This window comes from Dromiciops gliroides, chromosome 3 (assembly GCF_019393635.1).
Source record: "Dromiciops gliroides isolate mDroGli1 chromosome 3, mDroGli1.pri, whole genome shotgun sequence".
Taxonomy (NCBI): domain Eukaryota; kingdom Metazoa; phylum Chordata; class Mammalia; order Microbiotheria; family Microbiotheriidae; genus Dromiciops; species Dromiciops gliroides.
In genome coordinates, this window is record NC_057863.1 from 535,985,621 (window position 1) to 535,995,873 (window position 10,253).

Consider the following 10,253-nt stretch of genomic DNA (forward strand, 5'->3'; position numbering starts at 1 on the left):
AGTGGTTGAGTTTCAGCTATAAAAAACAAATGGGATTTTAAATACCAATAATCCAATTCTATCATAAATTTTTAAGAGGAAAACATAGGTAATAGAGGCCCTGGCCACATCTTTGCTTCACATTTGGTCTCCTAGAAAAGACCCTTCACAATGTGAATTTCAGGCAGCAGATAGAGGATCAGAAAAGGTCCAGCAGAAGCTAAAATTGTACCCAACCACTTCAGAAGCAACAAAGAATGTAAAAGATATGGAGGGGGGGTGGCTAGGTGGCGCAGTGGATAAAGCACCGGCCCTGGATTCAGGAGTACCTGAGTTCAAATCCGGCCTCAGACATTTGACACTTACCAGCTGTGTGACCCTGGGCAAGTCACTTAACCCCCATTGCCCCGCAAAAAATAAAAATAAAATAAAAAAAAAAGATATGGAGGAAGAAGGGCAAAGATTGTCCTTGGATACCTTGGTGATACTTCATTTAGAAGAGTTTGCCCTTGGGGGCAGCTAGATGGCGCAGTGGTTAAAGTGCTGGCCCTGGATTCAGGAGTACCTGAGTTCAGATCCGACCTCAGACACTTGACACTTACTAGTTGTGTGACTCTGGGCAAGTCACTTAACCCCCATTGCCCCACAAAAACAAACAAACAAACAAAGAAGAGTTAGCTCTTAGTGCTTGGCATTTCTCCAGAATTTTTAATATTTCTCCCTAAATTTTCATGTACCACTCAGAAACTGCCATATATTCTTAGTTTTTTATTAAAAGATTCCAAATGTTTCATGATTTTTAGAAGAGAAAGGGTCCTCTTTTTTGTAAGTTTTGTAAATTTCCCTGTTGATTATTCAAGTAATGTAAGCACCATGATTGAGAAGGAAGACCAGTCCTAAAACCCTAAAAAACAAATGTCAATCCAAATCACAATTTATAGAGAAAATTGCATAGGACCTACCGTCAGTTATTCATGTCTATAGCCACTATGATTGGTTCGTTGATTTTTTTTTTTGCCTTTAGTACATGATTTACATTAAGTTAAAATGCACTAGAATTTCCTGGTACCTTTATAATTGTTGGTGACAACATTAATTTTTTTAAGGTACAACACTGTACATACAATATTTTGGGGAAAAATTATGACTCATGGCTAAAGCTAAAGCAGAGGGTATAATTAACCCCAGGGGTTTTCTTGGAGCAACCTACCTATTGCAGCTGAATCACAAACCACCATTTACAAATAATTATAATATTGGTTTTGCTGAAATTACCCATAATGAATTCAATCAGAGCAGTTGACTGAGAAAGGCAAGCCCAAGACCCTTTAAATAATTTCCTCTCCTAATGTGTGCAATAAAGCAGTAAGTTGCCTCTTGAATGCTAAGTGCTCAATTTTACCATAGCTTGTGCCCTCAGATGTGAGCCCTTTCCTGGTCCCCAGAGCTTAGAAAAGAATTTAGTCCATAACACCAAGGAGGGTCCTAGAGTTACTTTAAAGTGAATTATGATCATATAAGCAAAAAATTCAAAATAAACATTTGGAGATGGACAAACCTAAATCAAAACTTGCTTCCCATTGTCCCCCAGACCTTAATATGGAAAAACTCTGCTTTTATAAACAGGTCTAAATATCTGGAAAAGACTGAATTAAAAATTGAATAAACTGATATCCTTATTGAAAAATCATAATAGAGCATTGTGTTCCTGACCCATGTCAACTTTCTATAAAGCATTATATTAAATATCTAATATGTGCCACACACTGATGAAGAAAAGACAAGAATGAGAATGGCCCTCAGAGCATATTTTAAACCTAATCCTGACCCATGATAAATAATATTTATTTATTTAGTAGGAAAAATTTTCTAAATTATGTACAAATTACTTAAACACTAATAAAATAACCGAACATAGAATAATGTAACATAGAATTATATGAATATGACATGGAATCAATGTACTGCATAAAGGTTTTATCTTATTTTTATTTTTTGCCTTATTTTTGTTGCAGTCCCTGAAAGTGAAGGAACACCTCCATTGAGGGCTTTGGAGGAAATTTTTCACAGGCATCTTGGGGAATAGGAAGGGCCAATTCAAAGCTTTTTCATGAACAAACCCAGGGGTATTTGTAAATCTCTTATTTTTATTCACTGTCAACAAGTACAGAATTAAAGATCAAAATGGTGATCTTTTCACCTTGTTGGAAGTTAGTATATACTGCATCAAAACTGATTAGGTGATTTATTATTTTTTCACTGCCTTCCCAGTGTATTGAGTAGTAATTTAGATATAATTGGCATCACATTGTAAGTGTAAATTACTGAACGTAAATGGCCATAAATGATGTGCTTATGTGCCCCCCACCCCCACCACCCCCAGCAGGCAAAGGCAGAAGTAGCTATTGAAAATTCTGCAAGAAAGGCCTTTTCCAAATAGACATATTAGTTCCAGCCTGAAAGGCTGGAACACAGAGATAGATTTCTTGTCAGTTATTGATTTAGCAACCTTGGCGTCCCTGCACTGTTAATGTCAGTATTAAAAATAATTAGAGAGGAGTCACAAGATCAGCCTCTAGGGATTGATATCTAGCCACCTTATCAATATAGAATTGAAGAAACTCTTCATTGTTGGCTTACTTGTGTGTTATGAGGGCACACAGAAGAAATCTGATAGAAATATCTTCACCCTATAACAAAGAAACTATCTATTTTGATCAATATTGAGGTTTTAAGTGCAGGAGAGTGAATAATGTCTATTCTGTAAGCAAATGAAAGGACTTTCAAATCTCAACTTTGTACTTTTTGCTCTTGTAGTTTGTATAAAAGTGGTATGTCTACAATACCCTCCTGTTATATTTCTAAAAGATACTTTGTCACTTATGCCAAGTTTTGCATAAATTTTTGCAACACTGTAGATATAACTGAAGTGTGTCATAGAACCCAGTAATTTTGCAGAATGGGCCCAAAAATAAGCCAGCACAATTTGGTACTATCTAAGCCAAAATTTCCAAATATTTTCTCTCAGAAAGTTGTGGCTGTTTTCCAGGTAGTGGATGAAATACAGCATAGTTATTTCCTTCTTTTGTCTAAGATCCATTATCCTTTTTCACTTAATTAATAATTTCTGCTTCCATTAAGGAAATTTAAAACCATAAGCATTGCCTTTTCCAAAGTATCTCATGCCTCAGACTACTAAGTTGCATTTTCCCCCCTGTTGTATCTTTTATTTCTCTTCTACAATGTATTCTTCTCTTTCATTTCATTTCCATATGCCTAAGGGGAGAGTATAGTGTATTGCAAAGAGAGATTGTAAAAACAAAAACCACCCTTTTGAAATGCTGAAATTGGTTGAATCATTTTCATGATTTCTTTGCTCGAGAGTCACTTCATACATAAGGGAGGAGAAAGCACATTCTAGGAAAGTTTACTTATGTCCTTAGTGATGTCCACAGCTAGATAACCATCCAATCCTTTGCACTTTCCTCTAGTTTTTATCATTATGCCCCTACATAGAGAAAACCCACTTTGTGCAGAGCCTATCAGTGCTGTGAATGACAGAGTAAAGGGCAAAGCAACAACTTTCTTTGGGAAGACACAAAAAGCTCAGGGGTGTTTCATATCTTGATCTTAATACCTTTCATCAGATGCTATCTTGCCATGTTTCTTTCAGTATTCACTAATCAAATAGTTTCTATTCAACTCAACTAACATCTTAACCACAAAAAAAAAAAATCCATTGAAGCAATGCCTTAGCCTTTTGTTTGTTACATACAAGCTTATATTTCTTGTAGACCTTGGATTCACAGGGCTACAGATTGAGCTTTTAACTACAAATAAAGATTCACATTGATTTTTCTGTTTAGAAGGGCAGAAGACAAATGTATTTCCCCCTCAATCCCTACAAAGCAAATGACATGAATGAGAAGCACTTTAAAATGAGACACCATGAATTATGACTCTTTTGACTGAACCAAAGAAGGACAAAATGAGCTTCTTTATCCTAATCTGTAACTTGAGTTTTAGTAAAATTAATTAAAAACATAAATTCATTTAGTGAAAAGGTGATCACCTGAATGTAGCTTCATTTGCCAAGTAGAGTTGAAATAAAGCTGTATGTACTTGAATCTTTATTGCCCACAAAGAACTGATGCACCAAACCAGTTGGCCCTACGGAGAATGATATCTTCCTGTAGCCCTCTGAGTGTATTTGGACATTAAATTTGGAAATTTAATAAGCTGTTTGGACAATCAGATTCTGGAAATATGTAGAAGTGTAATCACAGAGCAATCACAAGCAAATGGAAACAACATTAGAGAGTCAAGTACCACTTGAGTAGAAAATATGAACCCATCCTACCCCTCTACCATTTCCAAAATTCACCTTCTCTTTGGGTTGAGTCTGTGACATTTGTAATAGCACTTGAGTTTTTGTACCTATTGTATTTAACTTTTTGGATTTCCGAGAAACAGGGTGGCAGGGAGGGGAATCAACCCAATCTCAGAAACATCTCTGTTTCTACCATGCACATTGCCTGGGTCTACTGTCCCTTACATGGTTGCAAATTATATTTGATTTGGATGATTAATACAGGAGAACCCAGTGCACCCAAGTTGGAAGGACAGATGGGAGAAGATGGGAACTCTATTAAAGTGAACTTGATAAAACAGGATGATGGAGGATCCCCCATCAGACACTATCTGGTCAAGTACAGAGCGGTGAGTGTTCTCCCTTCATCTTTTCCTTATTTCTTTATCAATAACTTGTTCTCTCCTTGGATAAAACAGGGTCTTTTTAAAGAAAAGGACTTGCTATAAATGCAGGGATTGGGCTTAGATTTCTAAGGCATTTACATTTTTAGACAATGTCCCAAGCTGCTTGAAGGTAGGGATTATTTTTGCTTTCTCATCATACCCACAGTGTTTTGTGTAGTGTCTGGTCCATAGTAAGTATTTAATAAATGCTGATCAATTGATATTGGTTGATTACATAGTTTGAACCTTCAATGACAGGAAAGCTATTAGGGTTGTTTACAAAAGGTGTTAATACTCCTGAAACTTTCAACAAGATTTTTATTTTCTTTTAATACAAAATATGTAGACTATTTATCTTTTTCTTTTTTCTTTTTTTTTTTAGTGAGGCAATGGGGGTTAAGTGACTTGCCCAGGGTCACACAGCTACTAAGTATCAAGTGTCTGAGGCCGGATTTGAACTCAGGTACTCCTGACTCCAGGGCCGGTGCTCTATCCACTGCACCACCTAGCTGCCCCCTAGACTATTTATCAAGATAATGTAAATAACCTGAACTCTGCAATTTAGACACTCAGCTGGTCTTCCTTTGGCCATGGAATATGACCACAAGTTTCATCTTCCCCCATTGGTTTACCCTCTATCTTAGATATCTGTCTCCTTCCTAGCCAACTAGAAGTCCACCCTCCTACTTTTTGCTCTGTTTTCAGCAGAGTAGTGCTGGTTATCCATAGCCCCAAACTACAGCTGAATCTTAGGTGCCTACCAGCCTTTGAAAAGTAGAAGGACCTTCTTCCTACGGTTTCTTTGTATAGTGAAGAATAAAGAACTAGAGTAGGTGTTGATAGAATGTCAATAGAACTTGAAGGCAGGGGCTTTTTTTCCATTTTTGCCTTTGTATCCCTAGCACCAAGCCCAGTGCCTGACATGTAGTAGGGACTTAATAGATGCCTAGTGATTAATTGATTGATTTTAAAGCAGCAAAAGTGGATTTTTATGTAGAATTTCCTTTTCTTTGCCTTTTGAGGCATCACTGAGGAAACCCATAACTGGTTAGGAAGAGAACAGAGAATAATAGAGAACTCTATATTTGTACATCTCAGCTAATAGGAGTGCATATGTAAGGGGACTACTGCTCCGGTTTTCTGAGTTAAGAGTTGTCAGATGTGAGCTTCTAAACACCTTAAGTATTAACTAGGAAACCCCTGGCCCTGCCCCTTAGCAATCCATGCTCTCAACCATTGTGTAGAGATACAAAATAACAAGATGATAGTCCCTTGTTGCTTCCTGACCAAGACTGTTTCAGTGACCCCATATCTTCCACAGAAGGAGGATGTGGTCAGCTATTGATCCCCTCATCCTCTAATTCATCAGGACACGTCTTAATAAGGTTGGAAAAGCATTGGATTTGCAGTTAGAGAACCTGGATTTGGGTTCTAGCTCTTCTAATTACCTACCTATATGTTATTAAGCAAAAGTGATGTGGCAATACAGAATCCTGGATTTGGAATTGAAATACCTGGGTTCAACCTCAACTTGACTCCTTACTATCAGTGTGACTTCAGACTAGTCACCTAACCTCTCTAGCTAGGCCTGTTTCCTCATTGTGTAAAATGAAGTGTTTAGATTAGTTAACCTCTTAAGGTCCCTTCTAGCTCCGAAGCTTTGATCCTAAGTCACTTGACAGTTCTGGGCATCAGTTTCCCGGGTTGTAAAATGAGAATATTAGGGTAGATGGTTTTTGAGGTCTCTTTCAAGATGACGTCCACTTATCTGAGGCATCAAATAATAGCCAAGCTGAGTAGATTTGCATGAAACCTAGAGACATTCAGATATTTCTGCTGTATAGTCCCTTTTTAATGGAAGAATCTGTCCTTCCAGCTCCTCCTCCTCCTCACATATTTGCATTTGTTGTCATGCTTCATGTCTTGTCATTAATGGTGTTTACTAGAGAAAAAACGAGAAAATAGAAAATATGCAGGTATACATATATGTGTGTGTTTGAATCTGTTTTATTACATGTTAAAGCTGGACGATGTAATGTGTAATGACATATTCAAAGTCTGGCTGACAAAAGGAATTAGCTGAAGCTCTTCCTCATTAGCCCCTAATAAAATCAGCATTCTCCTCTTGTCATCTCCTACAACAAAAGACATGAAATGCCTGCCACTGAATTTCCAAAGATATCTTGACAATCCATATGGAAAATTGTTTCACAGGAAGATGGTTTCATAGTAAGATGAAGTCCTTCTCTACTTAACAGTTCCAGTAGTGATATCAAGCTCAAAGAAAAATGGATCCATTCATCCATACATCAGGATCCCTATGGGCTCCATACTGACTTAGTTTTAAAATGTAATGTTATGTATTTTTATTTATTTTGTTAAATATTTCCCAATTACATTTTAATCTGATTCAGTCTTGTGCTTGACACCTGTGAACTATAGCATAAAGGTCAGCCTGCCTGAATTTCAGCTTTCAGGGCATAATATTAGCACTTGTCTACTCCTCAAGGATTTATAAGACACTTACTACATGCCCAATATTGTACTAGGTACTGTGGGGCAAATAAAACTATGATATCTTGTGGGAAATATGCATTATTAAAGAATCAAAAATTCTAAGGAACTGGATGATACAATTGGGCAAAGTATCTATTGCCTTCTCTGTACCATCAAATCTTGTTCCAACACTAGTGATGTGTGAGGAATATATTTACCCAATTCTGATCACATAGTCTCCTGCCCAGGCACAGAACCCACTGATGGTTCTAGAAGCCACTGGTGATTCCATAGGAAGAATATTCAGAAAGAGAAAGGGAACATAACTACCTGTCATCACCTCCTAATTAGTGAATTGAAAGGGGTTCAATTAATTCTGTTGAGCTGTGGCCAGCTTTTTCCATGAAGATGGTGAGCAGCCCTGTCCAGGAACAAAATGAATTTATCTAAAACAGGCCCTCTCTGCCTCACTTGACTTCTAGAGATCAAAACATTTCCATCAAGGTTCTCTCTTGGGAGAAATGTGTAGTTATTATTTTGTTCTTACATCTCAAATATTTGAAATATAGACACTTTTATGTGTTGGGAATATGCAGTAACTCAAGAATCATAGTAAGCGGGGCAGCTAGGTAGCACAGTGGATAGAGCACCGGCCCTGGATTCAGGAGTACCTGAGTTCAAATCCGGCCTCAGACGCTTACTAGCTGTGTGACCTTGGGCAAGTCATTTAACCCCCCATTGCCCCGCAAAAAAAAATTAATTAATTAAAAAAAAAAAAAGAATCATAGTAAGCATGGACAATGACTAGGGATATGCCTAAAGAAGCTCAGAGGGAAATAAGGTGTTTGTTTCATTCCCCTCAATCTTCATGCCATGTGCCCTCTCTCAGTATGTATGTGTGTAGCAGGCATGGAAGGGGGAGGTGACAAAACACAGATGCTGGCTATATGGTGTTAATTTTATTTTCAAACAATATTTTGAATTTAAAGAATAAAGATCACACTCCTTTTTAACTCCTTTTTTCCAGTAGGTACCACTTAATTAAAAGACTTGTCCATTTATCTTTCCAATACTAAAGCTATCTACTGTCTTGTATCTTTTTTATTTTTTTTTTGCCCGTTTCTCCCAGAAGCTGTCTTCAGAGTGGAAACCTGAGATCAGACTCCCCTCAGGCAGTGACCATGTCATGCTCAAAGCCCTGGAATGGAATGCAGAGTATGAGGTCTTCGTGGTGGCTGAGAACCAGCAGGGGAAATCCAAGGCAGCCCATTTTGTATTTAGGACCTCTGCCCAGCCCACAGCTATCCCAGGTATAAAACAACCACTGCTTCTCTTCTTGACCTGCTTTGAATTAATGCAAAATGCTGCATCCCCTAATGTGCCTGAACAAACCCTGACAACTTGCTTGCTTAAAGCCATTCTCATAATCGGTTGCCCATGCAAAGCTTAGTTTTGCCTTGTACATAGCTATGTAATAAATACATTGAGTGCCCTCCAGATAAGCTTGTCCAGGCATCCTGGGGAGAATGGTTTCATCCTGAGTGGAAGGATTGACTTTAGTCTCAACTGCTCAATTTGATGCAAAGGCAATCAACAAATATTTATTAAATACCCACTCTGTTAGGCACCATGCTAGGCACCAAGGAGAAAAATTTGAAATAATACAAAGTCCTTACATCTAAGGAGTTTATACAGAAATAACCTAAGAGACTTCAAATGAGGAAAAACTGCAGCTTCACTGTACGCTTGAAAGTCAATAAAGGTGGGATCTTTTATGGAAACCAGGTCAGAAGAAGCACAGTCATGTGTCATCTGACATTCTGTCCCAAGACCACATGACTGTTTTCAGGAATTACTGGAGACTTCCTTTTTCCTGCACAATCTTGATCAAAATGCTACTTATTTTGATGGCATGATGGGAAAAAAGAGATGGCTTACATAATTAAAAATCCCTTTGTCATGGTTGCTTATGTAGCGGGGAGAAAGATAAAATTAAACTATTGGAAACAGAACAAAGAGTAAGATATTTTCATCACAAAACTCTGTCAATTCAAAGAAATTAAATCAGGTCTGACATATCTGGGTGGAAGCACTTCTCCCAGGAGACCTTACTTGGCTTTGTAGACCTGATAGACCTATCTCCAGGAAGCCAGAAACAAGCCTAAACAGAGAAGCAGAGTAGTTATGATCTCTGGCCGAGCTACCTTTTTTTTTCAGGCAGCCAAACACTCTCCCCTTGACCAAACTCCCTCAGAACAGAAAGGCTATTTCAGAAATCAGTTCTGGTCATTTATTGATCATGCAAATACAAAAGGGAGGCAGTTGAGAAAGATACAAGACAGGGTAGAGGGGTTCCAGCAAGGTCCCTGCCTCATTTCCCTTATGCAAGGGCAAATCTATCTTTCTCTTTGTAGAAATCTAATCCTTCTGTCTTCTTTGCCCTGTCCATGGTACTTACCGAAGCAGTTAGCTTGGTTGGTTTGACACCCTCTCTTGGAGAGAGGACTAGTTGAAATCTGGGCAGCCTGTGGTAAGAGGCTCCAACTGGGTAAATGGAGCTCTAGTCAGGCAGATTCAACAGCTGGGCAAGTGTTTTCTAACGATGGATTGTGGCATGAATGTGTGTGTCAGGAGAATGTGTGTGGACCTTCATTGTATGGAAACATTTATTTGCCTTTACCTCCACCCAGACAGGAGGGTATATAAGCACAAGAGGGTGGTAACAATTCTGCAGATTGTGCTAAGATAACCAGACTCTGAGTGACTTGTCAAGGGCATGCTTCAGCATAGCTTCCTTCTTGCCTGCTCATTACAGTTTCTTAAAAATATTGTGTGGGACAGTGAGCAGAGTCTGATCCTGCCTTTCCTTTAGTCCCTTCTTTCTCTTTGTGGTTTCTTGGTTGATCTTTCCTTGAAATCAGTAGCCTGGGATGAATGTCTGGAGGTTTCAGCCATGCTGCAGCTAAGTTCTGCCTGGACCTTTGCTAGGCATTTGGGTAGTCAGAACAGTGAAACGCTGAGGA

General features: G+C 38.3%; 1 protein-coding gene across 21 annotated transcripts in view; it reads left to right on the top strand.

Moving 5' to 3' along the window:
• The window catches only part of NCAM1 (neural cell adhesion molecule 1), a 451,266-nt gene that overhangs the window by 421,446 nt on the left and 19,567 nt on the right, over positions 1 to 10,253 (top strand). For 11 of the 21 annotated variants that reach the window (XM_043996253.1, XM_043996249.1, XM_043996251.1 and 8 more), the window contains 2 exons: positions 4,574 to 4,698; positions 8,360 to 8,540. In XM_043996253.1, the coding sequence (XP_043852188.1) occupies positions 4,574 to 4,698; positions 8,360 to 8,540 (306 nt within the window). The remainder of the gene's footprint in view (positions 1 to 4,573; positions 4,699 to 8,359; positions 8,541 to 10,253) is intronic. The other 10 variants (XM_043996250.1, XM_043996255.1, XM_043996260.1 and 7 more) reach the window with 1 other exon arrangement.